Source organism: Desmodus rotundus, chromosome 4 (assembly GCF_022682495.2).
Source record: "Desmodus rotundus isolate HL8 chromosome 4, HLdesRot8A.1, whole genome shotgun sequence".
Taxonomy (NCBI): domain Eukaryota; kingdom Metazoa; phylum Chordata; class Mammalia; order Chiroptera; family Phyllostomidae; genus Desmodus; species Desmodus rotundus.
In genome coordinates this window covers 30483489-30500590 of record NC_071390.1, presented here as the reverse complement: position 1 = coordinate 30500590, position 17102 = coordinate 30483489, and the positions used below count along the sequence as shown (strand labels likewise).

At 41.5% G+C, this 17102-nt stretch overlaps 1 protein-coding gene across 10 annotated transcripts in view; it reads right to left on the bottom strand.

Moving 5' to 3' along the window:
• Positions 1–4245: 4245 nt before the first annotated feature.
• SLC16A12 (solute carrier family 16 member 12) overlaps positions 4246–17102 on the bottom strand; it is a 73347-nt gene continuing 60490 nt past the window's right edge. For 8 of the 10 annotated variants that reach the window (XM_053923149.2, XM_053923147.2, XM_053923144.2 and 5 more), the window contains 4 exons: positions 14634–14777; positions 12472–13051; positions 10178–10437; positions 4246–7443 (listed from right to left, as the gene is read on the bottom strand). In XM_053923149.2, the coding sequence (XP_053779124.1) occupies positions 7181–7443; positions 10178–10437; positions 12472–13051; positions 14634–14777 (1247 nt within the window). In that variant the 3' untranslated portion in view covers positions 4246–7180. Of the gene's footprint in view, positions 7444–10177; positions 10438–12471; positions 13052–14633; positions 14825–17102 lie in introns of all 10 variants that reach the window. The other 2 variants (XM_053923151.2, XM_053923152.2) reach the window with 1 other exon arrangement.

Here is a 17102-nt window from a genome sequence, read left to right as displayed (position 1 = left end):
AAGGAAGGAAGGAAAGAGAGAGAAAGGGTAAGACCCTTAAACATTTTTTGATGTTCCTGCCTCTTTCCATGATTCCAGGCCTTACCGCTTTTCGTATCTGTACTCTTCTTCTTCTGAAATAAAAAATAGTTCCTCCATTTTCCTTAAACAGAGCAACTCCGTTCTAACTCTTATCCTCATACTCAGCCACAGACCCACCTATACATAACCAAATTCATCAAAATGCTTAGTTCAATAAAAAGGTCTTTTATTTTAACATGGTATACTCTTCTTTGAAGGGAATTGTTATAAATAAATAGCATCTCCTTGCAACTTCACAAGAATTACACATTTTAAAGTAAATTCAATCACTAAGTATGTCATAATTTGTGTACAGTATAAGAATGATGTCTCATGCTTCCAAAATGACTCAGAATATATTCCCCTATATCATTTTGTTTCAACATTTCTCACAATTTGAATCCTGACATGTGTTTGAGATTCTGTGTGTTATACTTTAACTGAATCCTTTATCAATTCAAATCAATTAACACATTACTAGGAGGCCAAGAATGTGACCCAAAATGGCAATCTGGGTTCCCAAGGAAGAGAGAAGGCTCAAAAATTTTTTCCATTGAATTTTACCAAAGGTAATTCATAGATGAGTCAACCAAAATCATCATTATACTAACTTCGATACTCCATGTAAAGAAGTGACCTGGGTGAGCTACTACATCTTTATTCCCATATTTTTACTTACAAGAGGAAGAGGATAAATGTGGGCTGGGCAATGCGCTGGACTGGGGACAAGAAGGATAGGAAACGACAGCAAACTTTAATGTTTGTTGTAAGGCTGGTGCCGTCCAGTTGAACTGTAATTGGAAGCATCACCAACTTTCGGGAGGCGGCCTCACTAATTCCAGCAGATGGCAGTGTTGCACGACATGTCAAGGAAAAAAGGAGAAACTTTCCTGAAGTTCTGGACCTTTCCCAAGAGGAAACTTGCTCAGTATCACAAATCATCAGAAAAATATAAATCAAAACCACAGTGAAATACCACCAGTCTGAATGGCTATTATCAAAGAGTCAACAAGTGTTGGTGAGGACGGAGAGAAAAGTAAACCCTTGTGCGCTGTTGGTGGGGGTACAGCCACTATGGACAACAGTATGGAGATTCCTGAAAAAACTAAAAATAGATATGCCATATGACCCAGCAATTGCACTTCTGGGTATTTATTCACAGAAAATAAAAAAAAGTAATTTGAAAAAATATATGCACCCATGTACATTACAACATTATTTACAACAGCCAAGATACGGAAGCAACCTTGGTGTCCATTGATAGGTGAATGGATAAAGATGTGACGCACACACACAACGGAACATCAATGAAATATTACCCAGCAATAAAAAAGAAAGAAATCTTACTATCTGCAACAATATGGATGAATCTAGAGGGTATTATGCTAAGTGAAATACGTCAGGCAAAGGAAGGCAAATGCCCTGTGGTTTCACTTATTTGGGGAATCTTAATAAACAATCAAGCAAACAAACAAAATAAAAAAAGACTTATAGAAACAGAAACCAAAGAGATAGTTACCAGAAGGGAGGAGTGGGGGGGATGGGTGAACAGGGGGAGAGGAATATAGTGATATTGTGATAAGTTCACATGATGATAGGTGATTACTAGAATTAGTGGGGTGATCCATTGTAAGGTACAAAACTGTCAAATTACTATATTGTACACCTGAAACTAATATAACCAATGTAAGACTGTATACCAACTATACTTAAATAAAAAATAAAGAACAGCCCTGGCTGATGTGGCTCAGTGGACTGAGTGCTGACCTGAGAACCAAAAGGTCACTAGTTTGATTCCCAGTCAGGACACATGCCTGGGTTGTTGGTCAGGCCCCCAGTTGGGGGCCTGTGAGAGGCAACTGATCTATCTATCTCTTTGTATCTCTCGCACATTGATGTTTTGCTCCTTCTCTTTCTCCCTCCCACCCCCATCTCTAAAAAGTAAATACAATCTTTAAAAAAAAAAAGCACAACAAAAAATCGAAAGAAAACTTACACATGATCCCTTTTTAGAGTTGAAAGATGAGTATTGAAGTATAACACCATGTGCTGAAAATTCCTGTTTTCAGTTTAGAGAAGCCAAGTGCAACCCCCAAATCCCAGCCATCCCAAAAGTCCCAGACACCCTTTTGGCTCCCCTCACCAGAACATTTATTAGTGTCAACTTGCATTTGGTTTTACATTGACCTTAGGTATCAGCTGGAACCTCAGAAAGCCACATAAAGTGGCAGCCCCACATCCTTTTGCCTTCCTCCCAGCTTCTTCTCCTAAAAAGAGTAGAGTCTGATTTCCATACCTGGCCTAGGTTCCTCAGAACTTCCTCAAATTTCTTCAGTGCACGAGGAATCCTTCCTCTCCTAACCCCAGAGTATGCGCTGCTCTTAGCCTCGGCGTTTAATAATTCTTGGTGTTGCTCTCGCCTGTGTTAGTTTCACTGTACCAATTAGGCAGTAAACTTGAGATGGTGGAGGGGGCACTATGTGTATTTGAATTCCCCACCACGTACAAAGTGGTGGCAGATTCCGACCAGGTGCTTAATAAGTAGTTGTCGGTTGGTTAGCATGCTGTCTGATTATCAGTAATGCCCCGTATGGCAGAGGCCAGCAGAGATGAGCAAAAGACTCTAGTCAGCGACTTCTGCTCCTAGCCAAACCCTAGCATGAAGTTTTCATTTACAATAAAAGCGGCTCTTATGGTGCCTGCCGATACCTGAAACTGCATCTTTCCATGCATGTGGCACACGTGTTCCCTCTCTTCCCAGGGTTCAGGGCTCCTTGTGTGGGCAGTGCCCATCCCCCAGCCACCCACTCCATCTGAGCACAGCACAGCTAGTTAATGAAGCCTGTTTGTCTGGGTTGAACACAGTTGTATCATTTGTACATCAGGTCTCCATCCGGTAGCAGCTTTGGCAACAGGGATAAAAATCTATTGCTTGGTAGAGGTTTTTTTTAAGACTTAAACTTTGAAGTATGAGAAGAGAAACTTAGATATCTACATTGACTTCACTCTATTTCCTTTCAATAAACAATTTCAGAATGACACCCACTGGGACCACTAAGGTGAGTACCAAGTTGACATTACCATCTTCATCGTCACCAGGCAACGGTGCAGGTGCTTCAGAATGAACTCAGCTCCTGACCGAGAAGACTGAAGAACCCGGAACTTCCTTCTGTGACCAAGTGTGCTCCCCAGCTGTTTCCCTGCTCCCCCCACACAGATGTTCCCAAACAGAAAGCTGAATCAACAGACAGGAAGTTAAATCACTTGTCCTGGAAGTAGTGGTCTTGATAGAACCAGACTCGTTTTTTTATTGTTGTTCAATTACAGTTGTCCCCACCTTTCCCCCATTACTCTCCCCTGCCCTACTCAACACCCCCACCTCCCATATTCAATCCACCCACTGCCCCCGTTGTCTTTGTCCATGGGTTCTTTATACATAGAACCAGACTCTTGAGAAAGCTCTTGGAAATTTCCAACCTAGAATCTTCCCATCTATGCTAATTGGAAGATTGAAGCATAATCCAAATGATTTTCTCTGTCCAGGGGAGGGCCCGATTTCCAAATGGCTTCATAAACCCACATAAGGCGGCGATCTGAGTGGACAGGAGGGAAAGAGGCAGCCTTCAGCACCACACAGCTTCCTAGTCTTACAGGATTTCACTAGAGGTACTGGAGAGCAGTGGCTACTGAGTCACTCTGTGGGACCTGGTGCCTCATCGCCACGCCTACAGAATAGAATGGTGATGGTGTAGATTATTATGGGGATTGAATAACATAGTGCATGGGAAGTGCTTGGTGCAGTAGCTGACACACTGGAAATGCTCAATAAATGGTTTTGATTTTTGTAAAACACAGGGTCTGACAGAAGTAAGGCCTGCTTGAGCGTGGTTGGTAGGGCAATAATATGGGTGTCATAATTTATAATTTTAATTTGAACATTTCACCTAAAACATCATATGGTGTGTGCTTGAGTGTGATATTGTTATGTTACAGAATTACATGCTTATGATTTTGCAATAAAAGATTGTAACCAAAAGGGGCATTATTTGTGCCAGACCCTGCATTTGATTGCTACCACATCTTTGTATGGCAGCCACCTCCTAGTGTGATGCAGACAGGCCCACTCGCCCTCCCCCCCAAGCCCCTGGTACAGGGGGAAAAGAAGTTTTTCCAAATATAACTGTAAACGCATTTTATTAAGCTTTTAAATAAGAAAATATTAGTATAAATTTCAGATCTATTAGAGAAATCACAATCGGAAAAAGAAGCTGAACAGTACAGTGTATCTACAGTACTTAGTTTCCTTTGCTTTCCTATTCCGTCAATGTCAGAGTAGAGCTTGCAGTGACATAAAGAAATATTTAAGATCTAGGATCACCCCACCACAATGTTATTCTTGATTCCACAAAACACATCATTTTCATGAATCCCCCCACTTTAAAATAAACAACAAAGGTACACGTAACCTTAATGGAAACATTTTGTGTAGATGACAAGGATGGGCTCTAAGATCTCCGTTTTCCTACTGCTTCTTTAAAAATGCTGCCCCCAAAAGGAAAATAAAATACAAAGTTATGCATGTGTAAAGCCAAAATACCCCAAATATTTTATACAATTTTTAAAAGCTCTGATCTCTCATTTTCATAAATATTTATAATACTTTAGAAAAATTACATTTCAGGACCAGATAAAATTTTACTATGATCATTAGTATATAAATCATGTTAATAATAGTTTAGATTTCAAAAAATCTTTAGACTTGAAGGTTTAAGAAATGACATTTAGTGTAAAGTGCTATTCTAAATACATATAACTTCATTTTTAACTTTGACTTTTTACAGACAATTTTGCAAATATTGTTTTAAAATTACAAATGACAAAGTACAAAACTAAATTTTCAAACTAAGCAAAAAGATAAAAAGTAACCATTCAAATTTCTTTGGAAAGCAACTAAGAAATATTAGTTTTCTCCCATCAAATCAAGTCAGGCCCTGGCTGCTGTGGCTCAGTGGATTGAGTGCAGGCCTGTGAACCAGGGGGTCATTGGTTCGATTCCCAGTCAGGGCACAAGCCTGGGTGTGGGCCAGGTCATCCAGTATGGGCGCTCAAGAGGCAACCACACATTGATGTTTCTCTCCCTCGCTACCCCTTTTTCTAAAAGTAAATAAAAATAAAATCTTTTTTAAAATCAAGTTAATGTTTTATTCTGAAAGCAATGTATTAATATGTAATTTTATGAAATAATCCAGTATAGACTTTTGCTGAACATGCTTAGTCAACTTAAAATCTTCCTCATTGCTGTGTTTTTTCTCTCAGTACCTCTGGCAGAGGATTTGTGAGGTCTCTTGGGGGACAGTGGATTAAATGGCCATCAGGGTCAAAATGTTCTCTTGAAGTTCATTCAGATTTAAATATGTTAAATAATTGAAATCCCTTTTCAATTCTATAATGTACAAGTGAAACATAATTTGGCATTCAGAATTATCATTCTGTGTATTTAAAATGGTTAGAGACAGACCGGGGGATCTGGCCATCTCTTCTCTACCCATGCTTTCCCTTTCCATTCAATCTGAAGACTCAGAAATTATCCCAGACCATTGGAAAGTAGCATACTTGGGAATTAGTAAACTTTTCTAATCCAATCTGTAAATGTATGTGGAAAAAGTTCTATAAACTAAAATATCACACCACTAGCTTCCTTGTTTTTTTTTATTTTTATTGATTTTTTTTAGAGAGAGAAACGTTGACTTGTTGTTCCACTTATTTCTGCATTCATTGGTTAATTCTTATGTGCTATGACCAGGGATCAAGCCCACAACCTTGGTGTATCAGGACAACACTCTAACTAACTGAGCTACCTGGCCAGGGCCAATAAAATATCACACCACTAGCCTTCTTAATTTTCTCCTCCCTCTCCCCTGACCACAGCTGTAATTTATGAGCGTGCTATGATACTGAGGTTGACCCCTGATGCCTTATCACTCTGCTGGAAAGGTCTACCAAGTTTCTAATAATTACTCATGAAGAGATAAATAGTGGATAACTGAGCAGGAAGTAACACAGGGAGAAAGGAATCTCACCTTTAGAATATCTCTAGAATAATATTTTCAGGCAAAACCCCCAAGTCCTGTTTTGGGTAATGTCTGATCTGAAAAGAAAACTCTCACCAGAAACCTGCTGATTCAAGAATTCAATTCCCGGCCATTGGAATACTGCCAACATTTTTCCATTCCTTAACAGAAATGTGCCTGCAATTAAAATAAGAGCCTTTTTCCCAAGGGAAAAAAATGGGAAGCATTGTTTTTACATTTCAGGTAAAAATTGCCCTAGCAACTTGGTGTGTTATGCTAAGTTTGAACAAAGTTTTGTATGTGATAGTAACCGGAGAAAGCTTTCAGTTTCCAGCTCACAATTCCAAAAAGAAGATCTTACCAGCCCCCCTTAAGATCATTTCCAACCATGGCGTTCCGTGATTCTTTGGATTCTCAAAGTGGTGCCTACCCATTGCCAAAAGCAAGGGGTAGCTAAGGAGGAGGGGTGGGGAGCAGAGGGGAGACGGTCACTTCCGTTCTGTATTAATCACTGCCTTTTGAAGAATCCATGCTTCAACAACCCTGTTTATAACCCTAATGAGCAGCTCACTATGAAAAAGTTTGGCATCTTCACCTTCCACTACCATACCTAAGCTGACCCCCTTCTCCAAACAGCATAAAGTAAGCAAACCCACACATCAGTCAGTGTTTCCCCTTACCTTCCTAACTAAAGGCGGAAGATGGAGGCACAGAGAGTTTGAGATGAAGCTGCTGCCCAGTGCCATCTGCTTTGGTCATACCCTGCAGCTAATTCTATCAGCTATGTTGTAAAGTTCTTCGTGGAGCGAGGCTCACTGCCCGAAAGATGTGAGTTGCATTGCGAATACAAATCCCAGAAGAGGAAACTCTGAGCCAGTCCAGCTTGCTTGGTTATTTGCTATTTCCCCATATAAATATGTTAACAAAACAACAATAAGAATTTCCTTGGAAGGCAATGCTTCTGCCAAAATAAAATGCCTCAGCACTATATACAATCCAGTGGTCCCATCTCTCTCAGCCGTACAGATTCCCAGGTTCAAGGCCATTGGTCACGTGGGGTTGTAACCAGGCACCGCAAGAGCCACAGATTCCCCGTCTTTCTGATCTAATTCACTTGCTACAGAATAAGCCACCGATCCATTGGTCCACAGCTGCAGCTTGGGATCAGATTCTTTGGCAAGGAGCCGCAGCTGGGTTTTTCTCATCTTCTTTACAAGTCTAGCAAATCCAAGCAACAGGGAACTAAATATCATTGAAAATCCACAGAGGAGAAATGCTGCAGTATAGCTGCCCGTCATATCCACCAGCCACCCTGTAACAAGCAACAGCAAAATCACATCATTGAATTGAAAATTCAATTACCCACTCTGAAACCTAATGATTTGTAAGGATAATAACAATGGATTGTTAGTTGCCACCATTATAATCTTCACACAAAAAGCAGATATCCTAAAAATATTGTGTAGCAACTGAAAGAATGCTTTCTGTTTTCTAGGGAAACTTCTAAAATAGATTGTTGTTATTATGTAAAGTGCCTGGAAGAGTGTCACATCCTTAGTTATCACGAAATAAATATTATTTATTATTATTAATCCCATAAAATGTGATAGAAAGATAAAAGTAGCATCATTCAAATTATTGATGTCGGGATAATTATCTAAGGTGCTAGGAGAAAATAATCATACAAAATGCTAGTAGTACTCCCCGCACCCATACAACGTCTGTCTTCAGTACATGCTTCTGGATAAAGCAGAATCCAAATTTTCAATTGGTTCCAATCATCGTACCCCATCCAGTGTGAAAGCCAGAACTTTGGACCATTTTAGAAGTCGCAAATACAAATTTCAGAAAGCATAATTCTGCTATCACAGCTTTTTAAAAAATCTCTTGTTATAACAAATAAATCTCAACATCTATTCCAGCTGCGCATTTTGAGGAGAACCAGGGCATGTGGTATGCAAAATATGGGCTGCAATGATCAGGGAATCAATGGGGTAAAATGAGACTTGGCAGGCAATTATTTTGTGATTAAAAAGGTTACATTTCTCTAGACTTTACATATATGCCAAGAAAATCCACCTAATAAGTATATATATATGGTGTCTCCTCTCACCCACTTCAAATCCATTAGTCAAAAATGCCACGTAGAAATTGTTACAAGCTTCACAAACTTCCCTGCAATCCTAAGTACTCTCACATATTCTAGTTATCTCGTGATTGACTTCTGCATTTCTGTAGCACCAGACAGAAGAGGCTGACTGAGTAGAGAGTTGTCATTTTAAAGGTAATTAAGTAGGCGGAGTATTACGATAACACACACGCTCATCCTCTGGCAGCTGGCAATGCGTACAATGCCCGACTGGCCAAAGAAACACCCTAGATTGAAAGAAGGGCCTAGGAATCCCAGTGCCATCTCACGTCCCGTGGCTTTTAACAGAATCGCACTGCTCCCAAGGGTTAGCAAACAAAAATTGGCTATGAAGGAAGGAGGCAGGAACATTTGGGGGGCAGTTGTCATAGAAGCAGCAGTAAACATATCGTCCTGTATCATGGAGTTTAAGCGGACCAGGAATTTTCATCTGCAGCCATCAAACAGCCAGAGTTCCCTTGTTTGCTGCTTTAGCAACTGCTGGGGTTTGGAAGTAACCCTAAGCCATCTATTCACAGCAGCACCAGAATGCTGCCTTCCTTTAAAGATTCCCTTCTCTCCTTCTAGGCAAAAGTTTGGCTCATTTCTTTTTTGCCTGTCTTCGGAGACCTTTGGTTTTAATTTAGGTAGGTTATAATTTGGACCAATTAGTTTCAGTTGAGTAAGACTGGGCATCACAAGAAGCCTGGCTGAGACTTTAGATTCCTGGAACTCACCCCCAAAGATGCAGATCACAAAGGGAGGGTCAAGGAATGTGCACTTTTCACAATGGCGCTGGGGATTCTAACGCAGGTGGCCGCAGGACCTCAGTCTGAGACTCTGGTCTAGACCAAATACTCGCAGAAGGAGGAACAGGTTCTGCCTCGTTTGTTGCTATAGCAACAGCACAGAGCACAGTGGTGGTGTCCACAAGCAATACATACTTATTGAATCACTTGTTTCATCACCCTGTAAATTTTTATAGAACTTTATAGTTTGCAAAACATTCTAGATGTTATATCTGATGACTCCCTAATCTGTATGTCAAATCTGGCCTCCCTCTAAAAGCTTGGATTTCATCCTTAAAAAGCTCTACCGATCATTTTATCGGGCATTTCATATATCTCAATGTGTCTAACATTAAGAAATTTATTTTTTCTGGCAAGGCCGCTTTCTTCAACTTCCTTATTTCTTTTAACCATGCCATTATTTTTTAAGTCATTCTGGACTTCCTTCTCTGCTTCACCCTCATATGCTAAATTCAGTTGATTTGTTGTTGTTGTTATTTAGAAAATTTCCTTCTTGCCCCCAGAGCTCATTTCCGTTTGTGCTGCGGCAGCCCCAGTTTAGGCCTTTACCAGTTTGCTCCTGAACTGTGAGAATAGAATCCTAACTGCTTCTCTCCTGAATGACCAGATCAATGGCTTGGTCACATTTTCTAAAATACTTACCATATTACCCCTCCGCACAAAAACTGTAAACCTATCCATGGTCTCTAAGGAACATGGGGCCCCAGCCCCTTTGGCTGGCTGGCTGGCACTTGCGACACTTCACTATGACTCGTTTCAGCCTCACCACCCGTCTCCTGTTAGAATGCTGTACTCCTGCCAGACGTGTGCCCAACTTGACACATAAGTCTGAACAGCTGCTCCATTCCATTGCTCTCATCATTCGTGTGGAATGGAACCAAGACCCTAATTTGGGACATTTTCTTTCCAAGGAGGCTGAGGTCCCTACTTGGTTAGTTACAAAACAAGGGTTGAAGTGAGATCATAATGTTTTGGTGACTTCTGCATCCCTTTCTCTTGCACTCTTCCCTAACTTGCTTCCCATCCTCATGTTCTGTGTCTGAGTTCACTATTTTCACATCAATACAACAAAGAGAAGAGGTGGTTGGGGGTTCTCTCTGGAAACTTACCTGCAATGGGCGGGCTCACCAAATAGGGCACTGCATGAAGAAAGTACACCACACCGAGGGCTGACGACAGAGAGGAGGTCCCCACTATTTCTGCAGTCACTACTGGGATCAGAGTCACATAGGCGCCATCAAAGTAGCCAAAGGTACAAGAAAAAGGCACGAGCAGGGGCAGAGTTTGAAGCAGCGGGAGGCAGAGATAGCAGAGCCCATCTAGTCCCACGGCAAAGAGGTAGCAAACGTATCGGTAACTCTTCAGACACCTGTGGATGTGAAGCACAAGAATGAGTGCGGTGCATACCGATTGTGTCAAGGAGCTTTGGGGCCAGGCCACACAGCTGCAAGCCCTGCGGTCATTTACAGAGATGGCTTCCCCATCATGCATTGCCTGTGTTGTCTTTCTGGCTTTCTTATTTTATTTTTCAGTAACAGTTGACATTCAGTACTATTTCTTATTAGTCTCAGGTATATTCCTGTCTTTCTGTTGGCATATGCAAACGTAAGAGTTTATCTCCCCAGGAAGCCTGGTGTGGTAGAAAATAATATATGCTCTAAAATTAGAAAGAAGCTTGAACCCAGTTCTATCACCTACTAACTACTTAGTTCTATCCTCAAATTCTTTAGCAATAAAAGGGAAAAGTTCCCTATCTCATAGGGTTACTCCAAACACAGTCATAAAATGACGTGTAGAGTTTCAAGATACTAGTATTTGCTAGCAGTCTACCTATTAGATGCTTTTACACATGTTAGCCATGGGTATCTGGCACAACATGCATGCTTAATAAATAACCCAAGCGGTTACACAAAGACGTAATATGAAGACATTAAAATGATTGGCCAGAGACTATGAAGGTCTTGTACTAGGACTGAGTCTTATTTCAAGACCTCCCAGTGGTACTTCCATTAATATTTTCTCTCTGTAGCTCCAAACCCATCTATGATACAAATTATTTCAAAGACTATATAATATCAGCACCAGCAGTTTATGCTTTACAGATGTTTTTCCACCCAGAGCCTCACGTGAGCCTCACAAAATGCTGGGAGACTTACAGGCAAACACTGCACCGGCCTATTTTACAGATGAAGACCCGTAAGGACACAAGGGTTGGGTGATTTCCTCAGGTCTCCGAGATAATAAGGGGCAGAGCCAGCACAAGAACTTGGGAGGTGTACATATGAGACAAGAGATCCCTCTATCAGACCTACACCAGGCTGCTTCTTGTTGAGGTATTGATTGTAGAAACAAATACCCCTTGCTCTCCCCCTCTTCCTTAACCATTAAAAATGTGGAATTCATCCTAAATATTATATTCATAACACTGCAGAATGGCAGTTGGATCCTGATTAATTGCCAAAGACATAATGTGTGAGAAGCTACAGGATAATACCTTTTGCAGGCCATAGCTCAAATGTGAAGAGTCCATCATTTAGGAGAATAGGAGTAGCGTGCTGTGTTCAATTCAAACGGATAAGCATTACCTGGAAAAATCCGCTCAGCAGAGTTCTTATAGCTTTGGTGTTCTATCCAGAAATTATGATGTAAGGATTTGCTCTTTGCACTGTCACACATAGACATGCAGCCTCAGATAAGGTGTTATTACTGCACCTGATCCTCCCTCCTAGACTGGATTCAGCTCCTCTCTCTGAGGCCAGCCCATCTCTGCAGTGGATCAAAAGAAACTAGAACCATGACATCCAGCCATAAGTGGTCTTACCTGAGGACGGACTTGGCTTAGGATGAAATTAAATCTACCACCAGAACTTACAGTTGCCCTAAGTGACTGGAAGTTTAGAGATTCCCGTTACCCTAAACCACCTAGAGCAGGGGACAGCAAACTAGCCCAAACCCAGCCCCTACCTGTTGTGCACTATCTGTGCACTAAAAATGGCTTTCCCATGCTGAACAGTTGGAGGAAAAAAATCTAAAGAACAATATTTTGTAACTTGTCAAAATTATATGAAAAATTCAAATTTCAGTGTCTAAAAATAAAGCCTTATTGAAATGTAGCCACTTCCATTTGTTCACATACTGTCTACGGCTGCTTTTGGCCCCGCCCCCCCAGAGTTGGGTAGTTGTGATTAGATGTCCCACAAAGCCAAAAAAGTTTACTGTCTGACCCTTGACAGAAAAAGTTTGCCACCCTCTGACTAGAAGAACCAGCAGGGGCGTTGCCTTCGGACACTGAAAACTTGCTAACATTATGCAGACCTAGGTATTCCACAGGAAAAGGGGGTGAAGAAAATGCAAAACTTACAGTTCCCTGACGGGGAACCAACTGTGGTGTCATAAATTTTACCTTCTGTCGGTTAGCCATCCAAACGTGATATTGCCAACGATGTCGATCACCCCAAGGACGGACATAAGGAAAGCAGCCTGCTGGGGACTCACTCCAACACTCAGCGCGTAAGGCACCAAGTACACAAAGAGAGGGCTGCAGCCGTAAGCCATAAACAGAACAGAGATGGCTAATACAGCAAAATCTGGCATCAGCAAGAAACTGTATTCTTGCTGCAAAGAGCAACAGAGGCAGGTCTGCATCCGTTCTTTAGTCAAAATCGAACAGGGAGACGCCCACTTAAAGTCTTGTTTCCGAGTTCTACAGACGTGGTTCTGCTCGGGAGTCACAGGGTCCTCTTTGAGGGTAATTGGCCGCATCAAGGCCCCGCAGACGCAGAGATTCAAAACAAAGCCCCCGAGAATGAGTAGTGCTCCCCGCCAGGAAAACTGTTCAATAAGGAGCTGAACCACAGGGGCCAGGATGAAGGTGCCAATGCCACTTCCCGACATAGCGATCCCATAAGCGAGGGCTTTCCGTCTGCTGAAATACTTGCCAACCATGGCAATGGCTGGAGAGTAGCAAAGTGCAAATCCAAGGCCTGGGGATAAAGAGAACTCTGTGAGTGCTGGTATAACCAAGAACAGCCAATGAAAGAAAATACCTCAGAATGAAGTTACTTGTGTTAAAGAGAATCTGTCCTTCTGTTAGCCCTTTTAAAATTGTTTTCTACACCAAGCTAAAAAGGAGTCTCCCTTCACCAGTCATTCCACAATTATAGCAAAGTATGAGAGTATAGCAAATATATGACTTTCTTCTTGGGAAGAAAAAAGAAACATGACTTCTTAAAACTAATGAAATGAAGAACTTAAAAAACTATTATACAATCTAAATTTGAATTAACAAAAAAATCAGGATAATGCTGACCTAAGAAACTCATTCTCCCCAATAACACCTCCTTTTAACTTAAAGTTACCCAGAGAATTGCCTCAAATCTTCGCTGCCTGTGAAGACACAAGTCTGCTAATCTGTGTCATTCTGGAATTTGGGTGTAAACAGTACATATTACTCCATGAAAGTTCCAGAGTATTTTCACATCATGGGAAAACATTGTGTCAATTTTATACATGAACATCACGTGTACACAGAGTAACCTGAAAACATCCCTTAAAGTCAGCAGAAAGCCTCTTAAAGATTTTCAGTGTCTATTCCTTTTAAGTCAAGAAAATCTGAAGGGCTTTAAGCCTGGAATTCATGGCATCTAATGTCAAGGGGGAGAAAGAGAGCTCCCTCCAGCTCCTGTTGCCATCTGCAGTGCAGGGTGACCAATGGTCCCAGCCGGCCTCACCTGAAGGGTGGCCCAGGTGTGAGACTCAGTGCTGAGACCAGGACAGTCCCTGGTAAACTGGGATGACGGGACCCCCTAGCAGGCAGGCCCTATGGGTTACATGGGACAGATACCGTTTTGTGCTGACAGAGCTAAATGTATAGCCTCTCTTTGAGTTGTATCATCTATTGGCCTGATCACGCTACCCCTGTGGCACCGTGTCTGGACATGGGTCAGTGCTGCTCTCCAGAGTTCTGGGGCAAACTACCACTGCAGTCCCGCCAGCCGACCCCATCCTGAACCTACCAAGGCCCCTTATGAAATACACACATGCTGTCTCTCTTTCTCTGGGGTTCATTATGATTCTCTAAAGTGTACTTCCATGATATTGAGAGACTGTGTGTAATACAAGAACATTCACAACAGGGGGCTTTCTTTTTTAAGCTGGAAACCCCCATTTATTGGACAATCATGCTCATTACAAAGCAGAGGCTACTCGAGTCAACAGCAGGTAGTGTTTTAATGTCTTGTCAAAGATATGGGGACAATGGTCACTGTTGAAAATTTATGTTGCCCTGGCTAATATCTCGTGGCTTCTTAGTACAGAATCCCAGCCATACACTGCTGCCAAAGGGAAAGCCAGCAGTTCCTTTTATCACGCAGCTGCATCAAAGTAGTAATGCATTTTCACTGTAGTCATACAGTCGATTGCAATTCCAGCTCTTCTATTTAATAAGCTAGGTCCGCTAACTTCCGCATCTAATAAAGTGAATAATTTATGAATTATTGCTCTGTTGATGTGCTTAACAACCCCTGAATGGGGTAGGGTGAGACCAGTGGTACGATGTGTCCTTACCTGTAAGAACTCCCAGAGTGAGGTAGAGATGCTTCAGACTGGTGGCAAAGGAGCCCAGGATCAGACCAGTAGATGCAAGCAAGCCCCCCAGCATGATTCCCACTTGACAGGATAAATGGTTACTGACGACACTCCCAAGTGGAGCTTCAAAAACAATAATAAATAGGTTCAGCAGAAAGGCCATGAGGGCCCTGTGAAAAGGCAGAGTAGAGAGCGACTGACCTTCAGAGCATCAAGCCCTTGCGCCTTCCCCCACACGTTCATCCTACAGACTTGGAAACTGAGGAGAGAAGACACGACTCGTCCATGGTCACACAGAGAGTAAGGAGCAAAGCTAGAATTAGGATCAAGTGTCCTGACTTCCATTTCAGCGCTCATTCCACTTCTCCATCCTATTACAGTGTTAATCTCGGGGCTGTGGGGTGGTTTTTATTTTATTTTTTAAATTATTAATTAAAAATTAATTGAGAAAAAATTTAAGAATTTATTGGTGTGACATTGGTTTGCAAAACCAATAGGTTTCTTTTTTTTAATGATTGTTTTTAGTGAATCAGCTCCTTATTTAAACCACACGTCACTTGCACAGGGATACGCCTTGCATTTCTCATACAGCGTTGACCAGGCACCATTAGCAATCGTCATGACAGCCAGCGGGTGAAGAAGGAAGGTGGGCAGTACTAGGAGGCCGGCAGTGTTATACAGGGAAAGGCCAGGGAGAGAAACAATAGACAAATATCACAATCTGACACTGTTTTCAGGCTTTAGGAAACCCTATAGATGAGAAATCGAAACCCAGAAAAATCTAAGAAAAAGCTCACAGCCATGGTGACATTTTGGTTGGCCTCATTCTATTTGTGGTTTAACAGTGTGTCAGAGTTGTGCCAATTGCCAGATTTGTTAGAATATTAATTAAAGCTGGAGGAGGCCAACAAGAAACTGAAATTCAAGGGAATATGACATGCCCAAGATCACTAAGAAGTATATAGCTCAGGGCAAATGATACCAAGTTCAGGGTTATTTCCACCTGTTCCTCTGGCTCCTTGAGTCTCCCAAACTGATGGCAGGGAGAGAAGGTAAGGAAAACATGTGAATTTCTTTCTAAGGAGCAACTCATGCTGACACCAGTAATCCTAGTAACAAGATTAGAGGAGCCAGTTCTCTGGGTTTCCACAGAGTATAATTTCTGTGTTGATCAGGCTGACACTTGGGCCTGATTCAAATGTACGTGATAGAATCAGTCATCAGCCTGATGTCTGCTGTCTAGTTAAAACAGTGGCTGATTGTATATATATATATAACCTCTGGGGGTAGGAATGAGCAAATCTGAAAATGTCTAATTTTCCAGGCTGTTACTGCTGTGGGCATTGGAAAAGTGACAAAATTTTCATCAAATTCAATGAAAAATGTTCACTTCTCTGTTCATGATGGGACAGATATGTTTCCAGTGAGTATCGTAGATATGACTCTACAGCCTCTTGTTCACACTCTGTACTAAACTGACGTTGCCAGCTAAGCAAGTGGGTAGATGGTAGTTGGGCACAACAGGCCTCAAGTCCTCGCAGGAAACGGAAATATGCTGCATATTTAAGGTTATGCTAACATGACCCTGCTTTGGCCCAGTGTCTCACACGGTCACTGTGACCATATAGGTCACCGAAGGTCATTTATTCCTCTTTTGGAGATTGTAAATATTCTCCAAAAGATAACAGAGGGAGAAATGAGTCACCTATATCCTTAGAGAAAGGCAAACAGGGCTCTCTTGACTTGTTCATACAAAGGTCGCAAATAATCCTGTTACCCTGAAAACCCAGTGATTGCCTACTGGTTTGATAAATGCTGGAAACCCCAGAGACGTTAGTTTTTGATCCCTTAAGACCTTCCAGTGTTATCAGCAGACAGAGTTGGTTTAGCCTTCTTGCAAAACCTGCTTTTAGCCCTAGAATTGCCCTCAAATTCCTCCCAACCAAGAAATTAACTTCATTGTAACTCAATGTACATTTTTTCTAAAAATAAATATGAACTAGTACCTAGAATGGAATCAGATGATATTAATTATACGTTACTAGATGTTGAATAATATAGTATTACCCTTTACCACAAAGACGTGGCCTGAAGAGAGAGCAGTTTTCTCAAATTCTCAGGATTCATCTCAGTGAAAGGATTGAATGAGTCTAGGCTGCAAATAGATCGTATCAATTTGACTCAATCTCAGGAACTCTCTAAGCCACTAATTTAATAACTCTGGCTTGAAAATTGTAAAAAAACAAACAAAAAAACCCCTCAAGGTTCTACTATATACATATGGAATGGCGGATTCCATTTATTTTGAGGACACTCTATTTACCCTGTATGTTTTGAGGACACTCTCTTTACCCTGTATATAGCACCTTTGGGGTTTCTTGAAGAAGTTACAGCAGTGGTGAACGTATGCATCTCAGGATTGCATCATCCTATTCTCTAATACTTGTC